General features: G+C 38.2%; 1 protein-coding gene across 6 annotated transcripts in view; it reads left to right on the forward strand.

Annotated features, from left to right (window-relative positions):
• The window catches only part of Sec15 (exocyst complex component Sec15), a 233,595-nt gene that overhangs the window by 66,178 nt on the left and 146,439 nt on the right, over positions 1-20,978 (forward strand). For all 6 annotated transcript variants that reach the window (XM_067147038.2, XM_067147037.2, XM_067147041.2 and 3 more), the window contains exon 6: positions 19,785-19,866. In XM_067147038.2, the coding sequence (XP_067003139.1) occupies positions 19,785-19,866 (82 nt within the window). The remainder of the gene's footprint in view (positions 1-19,784; positions 19,867-20,978) is intronic.

Consider the following 20,978-nt stretch of genomic DNA (forward strand, 5'->3'; position numbering starts at 1 on the left):
ATCTTGACTTTGTCAATTAAGTACTTTGGCACCTTTAGGTCTTCCAGACATTCCCATATCTTGTTTCGAGGAACACTATCATATGCTTTTTCAGTGTCCACAAATGCAATCACAAGATTTCTTCCGTATCCCAGTACTTTTCTGTCAGCATCTTAACTGCAAAGATAAGATCCACGGTACTTCGACCTTTCCTGAACCCGTGTTCTTCCTCAAGCAAAGGTTCCACTACCTTCCTAAGTCTTGTTTCTATGATCTTTTCCAGCAGCTTCAGTGAGTGTGACAACAGCGTGACTCCTCTGTAATTTCCACATTTCCGTCGGTTGCCCTTTTTGAACAGTGGTATGATGACTCCTGTACTCCAATCTTCTGGAATTTTGTTACTTTCCCAAATCACTGATAACACTCTATATAGCCAATTCAAGCCTGGTATTCCAGCTGCCTCTATCATGTCTGAGCTGAGATCATCAAAGCCAGGACACTTCCCATTTCGCATGCTCTTTAGTGCTGTTTCTACCTCAAGCCATGTTAATGGGTATTTGTTGTTTTTGGCTTCATCTACACTACAGTCATTGGTGGTGGTGTTGCCCCCATCTTCATTTAACAGCATGTGGAAGTACTTCTTCATTTCAACAAATAACAAATAATAATGTTAATAGCCAGGTTTGATCTATCCTCTACAATGTGCCCCTCTGACACAACTGTCAAACACTTTTCTTAAAGATATGGACAAAATTATAAGAAGTTCTGTAAAAGAAATAATGATGCTGCCAGATGATACTCCAAATTCAATGCTGTATAGTGCCAGAAAGGTCAGAGGGATGGGAATAATTTGCACAAAATGGGAAGCTAATATACAGCATTCCAATATTTGCAATCGCTTACTCCATATTCAGGATGTTCACCTACCATACATAAGGAAGTTACCTGAACAACAAGATATGGCACTCCACAGACTTGACATAAAAAAAGAAAGACCCCCCCCTAAGATTGACTGAAGAAAACTACGTGAAATTATGAGAAATCGATCCTTTCAGTCGTGGTGCCAGCTACCACATAAAGGAAAAGGAGTAGCGTTATATTCAGAGTGCCCGAAAGCAAACTCCTGGATGACTCATAAATCACCTCTGTCCTCTTCTGAATACATAAATGCAGTGAAGATGACATGCAACCTCACCGCAGTCAGGTCAGTTCCCGGTAGGTCATTCAACACAATCCATTGCTGCCAAAATGGCTGCAATGAGACAGAAACCCTTGGACATGTGCTGGGATTCTGCTGGAGCACTGAACTAATGCGCAACCATCGCCACCACCGTGTAAGAACGTCGATTGCTCAAGGCTTGAGACGGTGTGGATGGGAGGTGCGTGAGGAGGTTTACTGCATCTCTACCAACGACTCTAATCAGAAGACGGACATCGTAGCCATCAACAGAGAGGACATTAAAGCAATGGTCTTACATCCCACCATTCGCTTTGAAAGATGCCTGAATCAGGCTCTGGATGTGGACCTAGAAAAGCAAGCTATTTATGTTCCATGCTTCCCTTACCTTTCATCTAAGTATAAAATACCTATTGATGGGTGGATTGCCAGAGGCCTGCTAGTCAGAGCAAGAGGCACCCTCCGTAGTCAGACATCGAACTTCCTTCAAAACATGAAAGTTCCATTCTGCAAGTTAGAAAAAATAGTAATACAGATACTGAGGGACTCTCTGCAAATCATTCATTTCCATCTGTACCTGAGAACACGATTGCCATTCCTCCCGCACTAACCCTGGGGAAAAAAGAAGATAACGGCATCAACGATTAAATTTTCATTTCTTGATATTTTTAAACTTCATTGAAATTGAAACTGTATTCCGGATCCAAATAGTCACCCTCATTGGAGGACGGATGATTTATTTCTTTAATAAATCTCTCTCCCTAATAGTAAAAATATTAATAGTAATTGAATCTTTCATTTTAAAATACACAAAATAAATTACACTTAAATGATGTAACTAAAATTATCCATTCATTCATCTCATTTATTCACTCAACAATTATCCAGCAAGTCAGCGGAATCTATTCAGCAAATGCTCGCGGCAAGCCACTTTAAACTTAAGATGAGAGGGATTATCTCTAGTGTTTGCAGGTAGCGAATTGCATGACCTGGACCCAGAGATTATAATGGAGCAGTTGTAAGCAGCAGTGCAGTTTACAGGTACAGCAAGAGAGGAGCCAGATCTTGTATTTTGGAGCTACTACAGCTCCTTATAATGTGATATATGAGTATAATATTGTAGTTGAAAGATATATCTTTCACATCTGTTCAGGCTCCGGTCCAGTTTCTTGTTACTGTTACAGGTTATTTCTGTTAACAGTGTCACAATTGTCAAATATAGGTAGTATCAGAGAGTGAATTAGTTTTACTTTAAGTCGAACTGAAAATACATTACAGAACTGTTTAAATGGATATAAGCATTTATGTACTGTATTACCTGTTGAGTCCAATTTAGGGCCTGTCGTAATAATTCCTAAGTTGGTCACTGAAGTAAAGTAGGGTATGATTTTATTGTTTACAGTTATTGGAGAGATGTCCCATTGTTTGAGGAAAATGTGGGTTTTTACTGGTACTGATAATAATAACTTGAGTTTTATTCGGGTTTATTAATAAACTGTTTTCATTTGCATAATCACCGAGATGATGTTGGTCAGAATTTTTGATAATTACTGTAATTATTACAGTATTGATATCACTTGGTTTTGAGTGATAGTAAATCTGTACATCATCCATTTACACTTGCAAGTGCAGAATTTAAGAGCTTTTGATATATTATTAATTTGGATGATAAATAACAGTGGTCCAAGGTCCGACCCCTGAGGGACACAGAGGGTCTTATTTTTCCATCCTGAGCTCACATTTCCCACTGTCACATGTTGCCAGCGATTTTCAAGGCAATTTGAAAAAGACCTGAAGTGACATACTATTATAATTTAGTTCTCGAAGTTTCTGCAGTAGTAACTGAGGGTTAACAGTGTCGAAGGCACTACTGAGATCTAATAATGTCAGTACAGTCACGTCCCATTGGTCCATTGCACGTCTTATATCATCTGTCACTTGTTGTAATGCTGTCACAATGCTATGTACTTTTCTGAAGCCAGATTGAAAGGGGTTGAGAAGGGAATGTTTGGGAAGGTATTCAGTAACTTGTGTGTGAACTAGACTTTCATGCACCTTGGATAAGGGTGATAGGATAGATACTGGATGATAATCTGAAGAAGAATCTAACTTGGAGCTCTTCAGGATGGGTCTAATTAATGCATCTTTCCAAACATCTGGGAACACTCAGTTTGTTAGGCATTTGTTAAATATATGAGTTAGTATTGGCAGAACAGCTCTAGTGATGTTACATATTGCTCTACGGCTTTACCTATTCTGTGTCGTGCGTCTGTCTGTATTGTCTGTACAGTTTGTCACGACTAGCCAAAGCAGATCTTATCTCGGCCGTTAGCCAAGCAGAAGAATGGTGGGTGATTCTTACCCGTTTCCTTGGTGTGTGCTTGTCAAATATTTATAGTACCAGTTGATTGAATTTGTTTACTCTAGTTTGTTCTGAAAATTATATAAATATAATTCAGATTATTTATTTTGAATAAATGAATCTTTTTGATTGGAAGTCAAATGTACTTATATACTATATAAATAATCTTCCCCATAAGTAGATAGAAATATATAAGAATAATCATACTACGTCGACAAAGTGTCAATATCATGCGTCAGCTTCGAATCCAAAGTGGTGATTAATTGAGAAATGACACATTAAATGTGTACTATCCCATGGCAACGTATGTGCATCATGGCGTAGTTTATTCCTGTCCATATGTCGTAAGTCTCATATTGTAATCTAGCATAGTTTCTACTTAGTAGGTATTCATGTAGAATAACATACGTACAATAGGTCATGTGAAGAGAAGCGAGGAGCAGGGATCTGTCCATGCTTAATTACTTTCTGAGGTTGATTTGTAACAAGATCAATTAAGGTGTGACTCGTTCGGTCAGAGTAATGAACGTGATTAGTAGCGTTGAGGGGTAAAATTGTTACGGTTGTAGTGAGAAATAAATTTAGTAGGTTGTTCGTTTCACTAGTCTGCGTTAAAAGATTGGTGTTAAAGTCACCCATGATTATAATGTTATATGCCGAGATAAGGTTTAATAATGCCTCTTCAAAATCATCAGTCTGTCTTATTTTAGGTGGCTTATATACAATGGCAGTTTAATTCTATACATATAAATTGTGATATCATCTGTCACTTGTAGTAATGCTGTTGCATTGCTATGTCCTTTTCTGAAGCCACATTGAAAGGGGTTGAGAAGGGAATGCTTGGTAAGGTGTTCAGTAACTTGTGTTTGAACTAGACTTTCATGCACCTGTTGTATGTGCGTCATGGCACAGAAGTGGTAATTACCTTACATTTTAGGTCATTTCTGTAATAAAGTAGAAGCCCACCACCTATTTTGTCAGTACGGTCATTGCGTAATAATGAGTATCCGTCAGGGTTAGCTGCTGATAATGGCAAGCCTTGACCCATTCAGCTTTCACTGATTCCAATAATATGAACATTGTTCACTTTAAAAATAACCTGTACCTCTTCCTGATGAGCTAATAATGACTGGCCATTTAGGTAGCAACAGTGCAATGACTGCGGGTGGTTACTGAGCTGCTCTTGCAACACAAGTCCTGTTGAAGATGGTAGGGTGAAAGAGAAGGGGTGGGTGAGGGCTGTGGAGAAGAGGAATGCAGGTCAGTGGTATTACCATTCTGCTAGTTAACAAACATACGAAACTAAGCAGTAGGAAGTAAAATTAAGTAAGAAGTAAAATGATCTTGCTCGAGCAACCTGCGGAGTAGATTCACGGACTTTCACAAGCATACGCTTACATACAAATATAAACTAATTAGTACACTCATAATTTCTTTCTCTAGGTTCACAAGTTCATCCTATTCCCTGCTATATTTTTTAACTGCACCATCCTGCATATCTGAATTTTACTTCCATCTTCTAAAAAACAAATGCGTCCATCTTGAGACCAGCATTTCTGCAATCCCCATAAATCCCTTGCCTAATCAAGGATATTTTTTCTCACACTTGTGAAGGACTCTGGTACCATGAGTTCATAAAGATCGGTTGATTTCCATGCAAGGCAACCTCAGCAGACGTTCACTTTCAGTGGCCCAGCCTGTGGCAGCGGTTGTCTCATCAAGAAGTGAAAGTTATACTGAAAGTTTATTTTTCAGCGTGTCTGGCATTTTGTTGTAAACTTCCTTGGACGGCTGTTCCGGGACATCTTGTAACTGGCTACTGTACTGTTCGGCCTCGTCCTGTACGTCATGTTGTTTCTGAAGCTGATCTTCCAGAGCCTTCGATCCCCTTTAAACTTAGAGATGACTTAGCTGGCCTGCTTCTTGAATGCCTGGAACTCGCTGCCAAGCACTTGGAGCACGTTTGGTGACACTGACTGTTTAGTCTAGGCGAGCTTTAAATTCTTTCATGAAATCTTCCTTTAGAGACGTGGTGTTTACTTTTTAAAGAAGGGGGCACTTAAATATATAACTTAGTTCACACGGATCAGCACTTTCTGCAACTTAACTCGCAATTTAAACAGGGTGTAGCAAGAGCAACTTTACTCTACCGTCTCACTTGCCACCATCTTGGTAGTTTGTACAAATTGAAACTTTGCAAAAGGAATAAATACACTGTACTAATTCTAAGTATCCAAAATTTCTAGGAGTCATTCTAGATAGGACTCTTAGTTTCAAAGAACATCTTAGCAGAACTGCCGCCAAACTCAGAACCAGAAATAATGTCCTGCAGAAACTATGCGGCACTACGTGGGGGTCAACAGCTTCTACACTTCGGACTTCTGCCCTTGGACTAGTTTATCCCGTGGATGAATATTGTGCTCCAATCTGGATAAACAGCGCTCATGTTAAGCTTGTTGATACTCAGCTCAACCAAACCATGCGTTTAATATCAGGGACAATCAGATGTACTCCAACATACTGGCTGCCATCATTAAGTCACATACCACCTCCATCTATGAGAAGAGAACAAGCACTTATCAAGGTGTACAATAATATGTGCAACAGTTCTTCTCTTCCTGTACATCTTGACCTCCCTGTTATTAACAGGAAGATACTTTGCTCTCGCCACCCTCCATTGAATACTGCAAGGAAGCTTCCTGAAAGTAATTTCAACATGATTGACAGCTGGAAGCAATTATGGAAGACCTCTGCAACACCAGAACAACAAGCTATGCCATGCATCACATCTAAGCCACCAGGTTTTGAGCTCGCCAGAAAAATTTGGTGTACTCTAAACTGAATCAGAACTAATGGTGGTAGATGTGCAGACTCCCTTTATAAATGGAAGAAAATTCCATCTCCCGAGTGTAGTTGTGGTGCTGAAAGACAAACTGTTCAGCATATTATCCAAGAATGCCCTCTATCGGCCTTCTCAGGACATTCAGCCAAGTTCCCTACTCAAAACAGTGTTAATTATATTAGAGATACCAATCCGACATTTTGACTTAATGTGTTCAGACGTGAAAATAATTTTAAAATACTTTTAGTGTGATGTGATTGTAAACTATACGATAAATAAATAATAATACTACCTTATTACACACAGGAACCCCCTGTTCAGTGCGATACATCAAGAAACATCCAACATGGCGCAAGGTTATGTTATATTTACACAAGTACGACCTCCTGATTTTATGTTAGAGAATTTTCGTTAAATAATTTTTTATAAAAAAAGTAGTGAAAATCATGTGATTTTGTTATTTTTAGCACGAGGCAAAAATGTAAAGGTGAGATCTAAAAGTGCCAGACTGTTTTAATGGAAAATGTAGAAAACGGAATGTAACTCTCCTGTTTTTAAAGGTATGAAAGTGAAAGTTAATTAGGAAGTGTAAAACATGGTAGTCTAGATTCAGGATACATTTCAGATCATTATTAAATTTATTCTTCACATTATAAATAAATTAAAATAATTCATTAAGGAAAATAAATGTTGGAATATTTAGTAATTCCTATTATCATACGCTTACAAATGGGGTAAAAACGAACACAGGAGGTACACATACTTGACACAAGAACCAAGAAATGCATTTTGTTTGTTATAAACTATCTGCAGGGGTGTCAAAGATCTGAAATTCTAAAATCTAGCATATTGAAAAATACATTAACACTGGCAATCAGACAAGTAAAGACAACCAAATGACAGTGAAGATAAACAGCCGTATAGCTGATGCCTGACGAGTAAATTGGTGACCTCTCGGACTTTGTAGATTGTGATTCTGATCTTGGTGACTAATCAAAGTACTAATTTCGCCCCAGACAATGAATTAACTGCGTGGACTTAACATAACCAAGCAAGTGATAGTGATGTTGATAATAATAGTGACTAGGGAGAAGGGAATGTTGACCAGAACAATCCTGCACAGGCTCCACAACACTTCCTGGAATAATTAGTTCTTTATTTTCGTCCTCTCTTCTTACACTTCGATGCCATGCTTTTATGAGTCGTGCGTAAACAAGTGGAGGAAATTCAAGCATTGATCAAGATTATCGATAGACAGAAATCAAAAGAGTGATATCAGAACATGGTAGGTTGAACTCTCTTTAATGGCCATGCCAAGATTAGCTGCCATTTTCAGTCAGGAAGTCTATCAGTTTCGTTCATTTTTTAAGGATTGCTCACTGCGGCTCTGGCACTAAGGGGGTTAAGTTAAGATGTACTTACTTACTTACTTACTCCTGGACACTACAGCCCGTGGAGGACCTTGATCTCTCGAACTATCGTAGCCCACTCCTCTCGGTCGGTCGCCTTGCTTCTCCATCTTCTTACACCCATCTTTCTGAGGTCTTCCTCCACATCATCCAGTCATATCTTTCTTGTTCTTCCTTTCAGTCGTCTCCCGCCTGGTTTACCGTGATATACTTTCTTAACTGCTCTCTTCAGTCATCCGTTCCACATGTCCTAGCCATCTCAGTCTACTACCCTTGATATTCGTCACAATATCTGGTTCCTCATATAATATCTTTATTTCCTCATTCCTCCTTATCCTTCATACCCCATTATCATATACGGGTCCGTATATTTTCCTTAATATCTTTCGTTCCCATCTTTGGAGGAGTTCTTCATCTGTGCCAGGAAGAGTCCATGTCTCTGATCCATAAGTCACCCCTGGTTTAACTACGGTTGTATACACTTTAATCTTCAAATTCCTACTAAGTGTTCTTGACTAATGAAAAATAGCTTCAGTTGCCTGCTGCTGTTCTTGCTTTTATCTCCTCTCTTATATCATTGTCTGATGTAACCAGTGATCCGAGATACCTGAAACTCCTCCATTTTTCATAGTTTTACCCATTCAGTTGTATTGTGGGTTCTCATGTCATTTCCGTAGACCGAGATATGAACATATACTTCGTCTTCTCCTGATTCACCTGAAGACCTATTTCTATAGCTGCTCTTTCCAACCTCCCCAGGCTTTCCTCTAATTCTTGAAATCTTCGTGCCATCAGATTTATGCCATCTGCATAGACTAGATTCTGGTTCAAACGGTTGAGCAGGGTTCCTCCTGGATTACTAATTACTGCTTTCCTCATGACATTTTCCAGGGCTATGTTGAACAATAATGTTGACATTACATCCCCTTGCCTTAGACCCTGTACTACTGCAAACTCTTTAGTTATATTTCCTCCAACTTTATTTAACCACACCCCTTGTATCCTTCAAAGTCATTTTGATAAGTCTGATAATCTTCACTGGGATTCCAAAGTCGTTCATCACTTCATACAGCTTTCACCTTATTATACAATCATATGCCTGTTTAAAATCCACAAATAATTGGTGGATATCTACGTTGTATTCATAACATTCATAACATTCATAACGTACCACAAATATTTGGTCCGTAGTGGATCTATTTGGTCTAAAACCACATTGATAATCCCCTATTAGTTCTTCTGTAAGTGGTGCTACTCTCCCAGCCAGTATCTTGGTGAACACTTTGTAGACCATACTCAATAGTGCTATCCCTCTATAGTTGTTACATGTTTTGTCATTCTTTTTGTGTATAGGGCAGATTATTTCAGGATTCCACTGTTTAGGCATCTCCTCTTGTTTCCAAATCTCACAGATTAGCTGATGTGATTTGTGATTTGGTCTCCTCCATTCTTAAGCTTTTCGGCAGTAATATTATCAATCCGGGGGCTTTATTGTTCTTTAAGGCTTTTATGGCCTTATACACTTCTTCCTTAGTTGGTGATGCTATGATTGTTTCTTTCCTTGACTCTGAAGGTTCCTCCCTTTCATCTTCTCCCCACCACCAGTCTTGGTTTTCATGTTCTTTAATGGGATTAAGTAATTCCATACAGTATTCAGCCCATCTATCCAATATTTCTTTTGTTCCTCCAATCAGATTTCCTTGTTTATCCTTACAAAACACTGCCCTGGGCTGAAAGCCTTTCTGTTCTGCCTTCACTTGTGCATAGAAATTCCTTATATCCCTGTTTTTCTCTTGCCCCTCAAGTTCCATTATCTATCTTCTTTCATATTGTCTCTTCTTTCGTCTACATATCTTACTTGCTTCTACTCTCTTCTGTCTGTATTCCTCTGTATTAGCTCTAGTGTTCCTGTTGAGCATTCTTTCGCGCTTCGTTTCTCTCCATTACTTTATTTCTACACTCCTCGTCAAACTAACCTGGTCTCCGTGTCGTCTTCTCTTCACCTAATATTTGTTCTGCTGTATTATGCAATACCTCTTTTATAATCTTCCATTTCCCTTTGATATTTTATTTTTGCCACTCTGTTTCCTTACCTTGAAATTGTTCAGTTATATTTGACTTATATCTCTCTTTCACTATTTCATCCATTGTAAGTTTTCTACTGTCATACCTCTTCTGGATTTTGTCTACCTGTGTTGTTCTATAATTAGGTATTCTCTGCCTACACTTTGCCCTACCATATAATGGTCTGATTCATATTCTCCTCCTTGGCAGCTTTCCACCTGCATTATATCTGAAGCATGTCTTCTGTCAATCATCACATGATCTATCTGGTTCTGTGTAATACCATCTGGTGAACACCAAGTAGCCTTCCTCACATCTTTCCGTTGTAGCCAGGTACTCCTAACCACCATTTCATTACTTGTGGCAAAAGCTATCAACCTCAATCGATTATCATTGGAATGCTCATGAAGACTCTTTCCCAATTGTCCCTCTAAAGGCTTCTTCACGTCCTACTTTAGCATTAAGATCTCCTAAAACAATCTTAATGTCATGTTTTGGTATACCATATATTACCTGCTCCAGTTGGCTATAGAATTCCTCCTTATTTTCTTCGTCCTCTTCCTCAGCCAGAGCATATACACATACAAGTGTTGTATTGAAGAACCTGCCTTTCATCCTCAAGCTGCTCATTCTCTCATCTATTGGTTTAAAATCCATCACCATAGGCCTAAATCTGTTATCAATCAAAAAGCCTGTGCCCCCACCTGTACCAATATTACTTCCACTATACATCAGTGTGTATCTTCCACTCTGAAAGGTACCACTCTCTTTCCATCTCACCTCTTGTATGGCCGCAATGTTTATTTTGTACCTATCCATTTCTTCCTTCAGGCACCTGGTTTCTTTAATGTTGTTACATTCCAGGTTGCAATTGAGGAGCTAGATGCAATAACAGCGTAAGTCTACTTACGCTGTTATTGCATGAATGCTGTTTTCAGATTTCCTGGTCCCTTCACTACAACCCAGTCCAGGTCTTAGTTCGCTAAGATGCTGTTAGAGGTCAGGAGCTCACTAAAACTGGTACCATGCGCTACGCTGTTATTGCATGAGGCATGATTCACGAGTGGCACGTTCAGCTGCCGCCAGTTCTCTGGCTGGAGAAGGTTTCAGCGAGTGGAAGAGAAGGTTTTGTGGCGTCACATTTAATAAAAGACTGGGTATCAGCACTTTGACCTATGTTTCTAAGAATGCCCTCTGCTAAAAGCAACAGATTCATGATACAGAAGTTTGTGTGACTTTATTACCATAATGGTGTTGTATCAGAGTCACAGTCCTACACTTCTAACTATGTGCCATTTACCTTCTTAAAGAGGAATGATAGCTCTCTCAGTTTTAATGATTTGAAGCTACATGATGTAGGAATGTGTGGTGTAAAATCTGACAGAGGGGTTGATGTTATTTCACTAATGAAATACTTAAAAACTGAAAATGTTGAGTGACTAATTTTATAACATTTCAACTATTTGTTGGGGAAGTGGGGGGGGGGGCAATTACCGTTGCCTAATACCATAGTTGGAGAGAGCACTGTAACAATATTCTCTCGACCCTTTAAGCAAAAAGAACGAAAAAGGTGAATATTAAATAAAGAATAAACTTTATGGTTTTACCTTTCTTAGTTGATAAATTTGTTTTTTTAAGGAATTTGTTGTTAATTTTAGTAAGTTTAGACATTTTGGAGAACTGAGGTGGGATAAACCGCCACTTTTGTTGCTCTATATTGGGCGATCATGCTTTTCTAACTCCCTGATCAATACTGGTGTATGGAAAAATATAATATTCCTGCTCTTCATGCAATAACAGCGTATAAAATGAAATTTCAAATAACACTGTCTTTCTTATTAGCTAACAGATCATTAAAATTCTTTGGGAAATACATTTCCTGGCTCCTTTAAATGTCCTTAAATGAAATTCAGGTTGATTCCTAATATTACTTTTAACTCAGAACATTTATAAACTTTAAGCTTCCGTTTCTCAAAATAACGTAAGTCTACTTACGCTTTTATTGCATCCAACTCCTCAATTGTAATGTCATGTTTCCGTTTGCGAGTATGTTTTCCATGCCTATTTCGTCATCGTTGATCAGTCCGGCTAATCCTTTCGAGTTCCAAAACAAGTAAAGTTTTTACGAGATGGAGTTCTTAGCTCCATGCTCAAGCCCTAACCTGGAGGACCAGGGACCCTTCTGTCTGCATTACCATACCGTAGCTGAGGGTATCCCTTTTTAAGGCGCCGGATACTCGCCCTCATCCATCTCCCAAAGGAGTAGGATTTGCTGGTACCGTAGGCAGCAAAACCACCAACTCGAGTGTTTCTCAGTTATTTCCCAAGGGCACCCACTTGGCATGTGTACCCACACTGAGACTCGCCTACCAGACATTGACCCTCCTCTTTTATCCAGGCTTGGGACTGGCGCTGGGATTTCCGTGGTATCTCCCAGTGGCGGAGTTAAGATGTAAGAACACAATATTATAAGAATAATTTGTAGTTAGGGAATACTGAATATGTATATCATTATATTTTGTATAAATTTGTTTCGGTAAAAATCTGTATGTGGTATAGTAGTGTAGATTTGTCAAGATTGTGCTGCCTGGGAAACAGTGATTATGTTCATAAAGGTGGCTGAAATTTTTGAAAGTATTGCAACAGTAGCTTGGAAACCCGGGGTGCAGTCGGGAAATACCGTATTTATGCGAATAATCCCTGCATATATATTTATTAATTTGAGGCACGAAATTGCAGTGCTTGTTCTTTAAGCTATTCAGAGTTTCATCGGCATTTAAAAGCACAGTGCCAGACATTGCGTATGTTACGCTGATCTTCAGAAGCTAGCATCTTACTTTATTTAAGCGACTTTTCTTCGACTTCTACACAGTTTTGGGACTTCAAATTTATTAAATCGTGTTGTGACTTCGTGTCTGGCAGTGTTTGCAGGCTTGTTCAATGAACTGTTCCCCTCTTCTTGTAAACATTTTAAGGCACAGTGCCAGACATTGCATGTGTTGTGCTACTCTTCAGGGACTTGCACCTTGCTGCATATAAGTGACTGATCTTCGACTTCTTCTGGATTTTATGAATTTCTTATATTGCTTCTTGAACTGCTTTTGTGAAACTTTTCCTTTAATTTTTCGTTTTCCTATGCATTGTTTTTGTATTTTTAATCAGCTGATGAGACCCAGATTGGTGTTTGAAACCGATACCGCTTTTAACCAAATAAGAATGTAACACTACATTTTTTATTTACTTGTATTGAATAGGTTGAACCACTTTATTTATTGTTTCATTTTAACTGAAGTACGAGTTGGCGGTTAATTCAAATCTGATTTTTGTGTCCCAACGACTTTGAATTAATGAGGTTTTACTGTATCACAAAACTAACATCTGAGTTTGCCAGTGTGTCTGTTTCAAGTGTTTACATTGCACGAAAAGAATTATCCACCACTGGTTGTGTTAATATCCGCATAAAAAAAGACTGCATGAAAAGCGTTTTAGACACGGAATGTGATGAATTTGTAAATAATTTAGGAGAGGATTCTAGTAATGCAAGAGAGAACAAATCTTTTGATTTACAGGGAATCGAGCCTATTGCAAGTTCAAATTAATGAAATACCTGGGCCTACTTGCTAATTGTCATGACAAATATATTTTATAGCAGTGATAATGTATTTTTATCATCTCAAATATGTTAAGGCAAGGCAGCTATATCCGTAAACTTACACGTTCATATTTGCGTAAAGACCATGTGGACCTCGCGGAGTGATATGAAATGTTGTTTTATGGCTATGTTACTCCTTCGATGAAAGGAATTTTAATTCATTTCACTTTTTTCAAAATGAGCCTTCCTAAAATTAGGGTGCAGGGATTATTTGGTGGCAGGGGTTATTCATGTAAATACGGTATAGACTGAAGATTGTAATTCGTCAAGCTGGATGAACAATATATATACAATTCTCCACCTTATCAATACGAATTTATTTTACATTACAAATATTCAAGACTAGTTTCGACCCCTATGGGGTCATCCTCAGTTGACATGCATTGTAAATTGTTCATATTTGACTAATGCCACCAATCTTAAACATCGCGTCTACGGAAGAAAACATGTTCCATTAACATTTTTAATAACTTTAATATCTGTAGCTGCCAATAGATCTTCAGATAAACAACAGCATTACCTAATTTGCAGTGGATCATTATAATACTAATTACCTATACATCTTATATTTTTATGGATCCACTTTGTTGGAACAATATATATACAAATCCATTTATGCCAAATCAGTGTATATGCTGTACTGCACACTAACAGCATCAATGTAATGAGTTTTTATACTAGACATGTGTGGCATACATACCATTGTTTTTGATTATATGCCCATTTTAACAATATTTTAATGTCCACATTAGCATATATTTTATTCAACTTTAACCTCACACTAAGTTCCAATCAGAATGTAATGACTTTACAAAATGAATTTAGCTTCTAGTATGTATAAAAGCAAGATGTTGCACTGACACTTAAATCAAAAATGTTCAAGCCTGTGTTCTGTAATATCATGTGACTAATCAACAGCCAATTCTGTAAATATTTGAACTTGTCACTGTTGAGTTACACAAACATATCTGTGTTCCATACTATATAACTTAAAATTGGATAGTAGTAGCAGTAAGGTAATATATGTCTTTATGAACAATGCACACTAGTCATGTACTAGACATACCAAACATTAATGATCAGCCTAAACTAGTCTAACTTTTACCACTATACGTGATGTTTTTATGAACAATTTACAATGCATGTCAACTGAGGATGACCCCATAGGGGTCGAAACTAGTCTTGAATATTTGTAATGTAAAATAAATTCGTATTGATAAGGTGGAGAATTGTATATATATTGTTTTTATGTAAAGTAATATCCATCAATACGGAAATGAAACTTATAAACAATAGTAAAGCTGGATGAACACGAGAGTTTGCTAATTTGCATATCAGCCGCTCGGTAACCAGTCTGAAAGCTTCAGTTTTGAATGAGGTTGCATTGTCTGAGAGATACTTGAAGTTGTCAGAAAGAGCGTTGCTACCAGTGAACTTTTGAAGATGCTACAGCCACGTGGAGCAAAACTAGATACCTACTGTAGCCATAAATAGTCATAAAACGTTTGAGCTGTGCTCTACAACAACCGGTTTTCCAGGTTGCAAGCAACCATTAGGCTGAAGGTTAGCCTTGATCATTGTGTGTTCAACATTGAAAGAGAAAGACTAAATCTTCTTTCCTTAAGCATGGAGTGGGATAATTATGAAAACAGGGTAGCTGTAATTGCCTTGCACAGGATTGAAATGTCACCAACTGAGATTTTTCCAACCTTGAAAACTCTGAAAACCAGCAAGAGGTTCATCTAGAAGACAGTCCAGCGATTCACGGAAAGAGGCAGTGTAAGAGGCAGTGTGAAAGATTGCCTGACGGTTGGTCGTCCTTGCAGTGTGAGAACAGTAGCGGCTATTAAAGCAGTGGCAGCCCATATTGGGTGAAATCCTGTCCGGAAGCAGAAGATAATGGCACGGGAGCTCAGTATTGTAACAAACAATATCCAGGGTGCTTTATGTCGTCTTGGGCTTAGAGCTTATCGGCAGAGTACCGAACATTTCCTAACATCGCAACTTCAGCAGAGAAAACTTAAATCCAAGCAGCTTCTGCAGCAGCACATCAACAATGGACATTGGGGAATCCTCTTTACTGATGGGAAAATCTTCACCATTGAAAGAGCTTCGACTGACAGAACGTTAGGGTATATGTGGCAAGTTCTTGAAGCTTGTCAGAGAGTTCCTAAGGTCCAGATACGTCACCATCCCTCCTCGGTTATGGTTATAACCAAAGATATGATTGCTTCAAAGAGACAAAAAATTGAAAAAAGCAAATAATTTGAGGAAGGCGGAAGTTAATGATCTATAGTACCTGATGACAAATCTGTGCATGAATACCTTTCAGTTTTAAAAAAATTAAGGAAATCGACCCGATAGAATGGCTGGACTGACTGACTTTAGTTTTCATAAATTTTTTAAATATATAGATAAATCGTAATTTTATGCCGTGGTGATGGTGTTTTGTTCATGTAAAGGAGGTTAGGAAAGGGACAGCAATTGCATTTATACAAAATCATCATTCTGAAGCTTGGCCCTCAGAACTATGTACATATGTCTGTGAACCAAGGAGGGGATTCATGTACGTTAATGTCCTGGAATAACGTGAGGAGCCCTACCGACCTTTGGAAAAAGTTGTTGGAAGGTGGGAGGAGGCAATCTGTCAGTTTGAAGAGGTGTTTGTGTAATTAAGGTTAGAGATGACCATAGCAAATAAGGTGCATCCAAGTATAAGGAAGGTCATCACAAATGTCCGTACTATATATTTTACATTTATGGTTTGTAGATTGTGGATACTTTTTGTGTATGTTTTTTGTAAGTGGCAAAACGAGTTGGTCTCATCACGTGATGATCATTGTTTTGTTGTTTCTGGAGTAAATTCAAATAGTGAAACTTATGGCAAATTTTGCTTATTGGTGGAGTAGAGAAGGACCTGGAATGTTACCCAGATTCAATTTCAGGGTTAGATAGTAGCAGGTGAGCTAATGAAGCAAGTTTGAATGGGGTTTTCACCAGGAAGGGCATCTGGTCATAAACTCGGTGTGAAGATTCATCCAGTTTCATACTGTAGGGGACCTCATAAAGAAATGGAGTAAGGGTTGCACATAGTTATATTATATTACTGCGTGCAATATTAATTCAGTAGAACAAAAAAAGAACTTAATGGCAAGCATTTGTCTCTTTCTGTTTAGCAGTAGGTCTATCACACAATGAACCCAATCACTAGGCTACTTTCATTTGAATTATTGTCGTCTGTGCTGCCAACTTCCTTGCTATTGGCGTTATAGCCATCCCAAATGATGTCATCTTCATTGCAATTGAGATCCAGGTCATTTTGAGACTTTTCACAATAGTTTCATTCCCGATTAGAGGCCAAACAGTGAGAATCTGTTCACACGTGGTTTCTAGAGATGTTCTCTGCATTCTCCTAGTTGGTGTCTGTGTAACAGAAGCCACCCATTCTGAATAAAGCTGTGCTGTTGAAAGTGTGCTAACTCACCAGCTGATCGCTTGGAACGGTCTGAGCAAATGCTAGGAGTTGTACTTCCAAAGTAATACTTAGTGACTGGAAGCGTTCTTTGGATAATTGCAGCTGTTGAAAGACGGACTTTTTAAAAAATACAATATTTCATGCTTGTTCTACATTTATCACATTGGGATTTACCTAAACAACTGTACTTGAGATAGTTCTCATTGTTTAGATCATGTATTCTATCTCTAAATGCCTGAATAATGCTGGAAGTTCCATGATGAAAAAAATAACAGGAAAGCTTGCTGTATTTATGGATATCTAACGCTGTGAAAGTAATACATTTTATTATGATGTTTGATTTTGTGCATTCATTGTCTCTGTTTTTATGAACACATCATATGATTTAGGTATGTTGACGAGTAAGACAGTTGTTAGGATTGGATTGCCTTTATCGTGGTTTAAACATACTTTTCCAAAAATTACCTATATTGGCATGACTTAAGAGAGATTCCACAATCACAGCGTTAATGATCTTGCCTGCTATATTTCTTCTGTGAATACTTAACTAAATTAAATTCTTGTTTCCATCCCAAGGTGGTGCAGCTCATTTTAGGCACACCCTCAACGGAGGTGAGTTTCATGTACCGTATTTCTGCCTATCAACCTTCCTGCCACTCTCAAATCTCTGGCAGTACTGGGAATCGAATTCTGGTCCCTGATAATGGCAGCTAATTTTGGTAACTGTGGTACTGTGGAGGTGGATATTAACTACAAATCACAGACATACCGCATGAATTTGATGCTTGCTTGCATTGCAAGGGTCAGACGGATGAAACTACGTATTCACTTATTTGTGTGATGTCATCAGTGCTGCAGTACAGCCCATACCTGCTACAAATTGTAATCATTGTTTTTCTCTGATGAATTATATTGGGTGGGGGGGGGTGTCTTAAGTGCGAGCTTTAATTTGTTCATTTTCTTTGTCTCGAAGCACTAGGAGGGTGGTGGTGGTGGGTCTAATATATGTGGGGATCAAATACATGAGGAAATATGGTAACTGGGGGATTGAAACTAATATTGTTTGTCCAAGTAGGCCTAATAGTTTGAACAGGAAGAGTACCAGAATGAGCATGCCATCCAATGTACTTTGAGTTCTTTCAGGTTCATCTTTGCCAACTGCTTCCACATCACTTTCACTATTCTTGCTACAAATTTAGAACTGTGTCACCACATTTGTCAATATACTGATCCGATACATTACAAATATCATCTACGTTCAACTCTCTATATGCAGCCATGTTGCTACAATGTGTTTACATTCAGTCAGCTGTTGGTTTTTTCTAAGATAACCTATTTTAGTATTCTATACTGGTCATTTGTATGTAGGGAGCATAGGGGATTCATTGGTGCCAAGAAGTTACGTGCTTGGTCTACAGATATTAGAGGAAGAGTGTTTGAAACCAAAGTATGCTCTACTATGCAGACCTTGGTAGACAATGTGAGAGTCAGTACACCGTACTACGCAACCTGCAGGAATGAGTTAAGCTCATTTCTGCTTCCCACTTATTGAGATGCCATCATGATGGATTTTTCAGTCTTGATGTAGAGAATGTGAGATATGAAGAAAACTGGATAAATGGAGCAAAATGGAAGAGACATAAGACAAGGAGTGTTTATGTCTGCTCTAATTTTGAAGCTGGAAAGTAGAAATAAGCTTATCAAAGAGCTGAGATACAGCTGGAATTGATGAGAGAGACTTTATGTTGCTCCCTCTTCCCACATTGACTTGTCATTATGCTTTTATAAATAAAATTATAATTTTGTCTGTACACTCCAAATTTTGGCCTCATACTGTTTATTTATGTTGGATTAGGTATAGAAGTCCAAAATTAGTTCAGTTCAATTTTGTTTGTATGAACATCATGGGAAAAGTCTGTATGCAAGTCCAAGAATATCAATAGTGAGCAATATTAAGGGGACCAAAGCAGGAAATATTGAAATTTTCTTTTAATATTAGCTATAGGGTTTCAAAAAACTTACATTATAAAAGTTGTGTAAAATAATTTTCTGATCTTTTATTTTAATACAGTTTTAGCTTATGAATGGTAATAACAAAATTTAATAGTAACAACAGCGGAGATCTTCATGATGATTTTATTTTTCACAAACTTTCAGATATGCTAAGAAATATTAGTTCTATAAAGAAATACTTAAAGACAATTATAGGAAATACATTTTTCAGTCTTCTGTCTTGAATACATTTTTATCGTTTGAGCTCTAACAATAAAGATATTAAAGAGTCTAGTTTTTTGCCCTGTCCATTAACGGCGAGCATCGCTGACGTGGACATGTTGTTCAGTTGTCATAACAAACTAGCTGGCAATGATGGTTGTTGTTTGTGACTGCTTTTTATAAGCTGAAAACCATGTGGTCATTATCTCATATTGATCAGGAAGATAATGAATAAGATAATTGAAATGCGAAGAGAAGGGAAACGTGAAGGAACGATCACTCAGATTGAGAGGAAAAAGGGGGGCTTAAGCCTCGAATAACATCACTGAGCCGGAAGAAATCAAAATGTGATGGCTTGCAGTATCTTAAATACCTAAAACATATCGCTCACTATTTGAGGTGTGCTTTGTCTCTTCTGTTGCCAGTCATCTTTGCTAGATGATATTAGTGCTGCATAACTATATGGGAACTTCCCTCTTGGTTGACAGCGAGTACTACCTATTATGTATTCCTTTTCTTATTGCTATCTCTGTATACACGGCATGACTTTTCACTTGTTTGTTCCTATGTATTATTTGTACATAGACTATGTTTTGCTTGTTTTCCGTAGACAGCCGAGCAGCTGGGCGGTGATCCTGGTGTGGTAGGGAGAAGGAAGAGGCAGGCCCCTCCACCACCCAACCCGTTCACAGGTGAGTGCAGCTTTTTCACAACTCTAGGATATTTACTCATTGTTGTATCAGAGTAGTTTGAACTTCCCTTCATCTTCTTGTTCTTCTTCTAAGCATTCATGCTACTGGTGTAAGGTCTTCTTGATGGCTCAAAGAATGCTATTTCCTCTGATTAGAAACAACATTGTAATGTAGGTGGAAAACTCTCATGTTTTTTGGTGTTTTGGTCTTCCAATCAGTCGAGTTCTTTAGACTTCAAGGTGGTAACAGTATTGGCACCAGTGTTAGGTGTTGTGTGTATGATATGGCTGTACCAATATCTCACGCATTTTCTAATTATTGGGGCGATGTCAGTCTTTCAGCAGATAGCATAGTTTGGAATGAAGTCAAGGTGAGATTCCCAGACATATTGTACGCATCTGATGCTCTTCTAGTCTCGTAACTGACCAGCTCTCAGATCCATAGACAGTGACTGGGAAAACAACAGTATGATAATTTTTTGACTTCAGGTGTATCAGCCTTCTCTTGCTACAGAGCACTCCCGTTACTTCCTTCTATCCAGCAGTTATCCTTGCTTGCACTTCAGCAATAATGTTGGTGTTAACTGTATAAATGAGATCCTAAGTAATGGTAAGTATTGATCTTCAGTTGATATTTACCATTGACTTCAGTATCATGGTTACTGGTTTGCTAGGTATTCTGTTTTCTTGATGTTAATGAGAAGACCAAATCTGCTGTAATATATGGAAGTAAAGTGTATGGATTTACACTTCAAGCAAATTTTGACAAAGCTCGTGAAGTTCACATTTGTTCTGATTTTCTACACTCCACATGTCTCTTAACAAGCTTAAAGTATTACCTCCTCTTGCACCAATCATGGCATCCAACCCTTCAGGCTTGTTACTGATTAATACTGCTATGTTCTCTTGAGCAATCATCTCTCATTCTTCCAGGAGGGCTTCTCGTAGGTCGTGTAGGATTTTTTTATGATGCTGATGGACCCTTCTCCCTACCTGGTCTAATAGATGCTCAGTGGAATTCAAATGGGGGTTTCAAACGGCCAAACCATGGCGTGAATCTCCACTTCATACAAGAGCTGTAATGCAACATTATGCAACATGTGGGTGTGCATT

Source organism: Anabrus simplex, chromosome 5 (assembly GCF_040414725.1).
Source record: "Anabrus simplex isolate iqAnaSimp1 chromosome 5, ASM4041472v1, whole genome shotgun sequence".
NCBI classification, from domain to species: domain Eukaryota; kingdom Metazoa; phylum Arthropoda; class Insecta; order Orthoptera; family Tettigoniidae; genus Anabrus; species Anabrus simplex.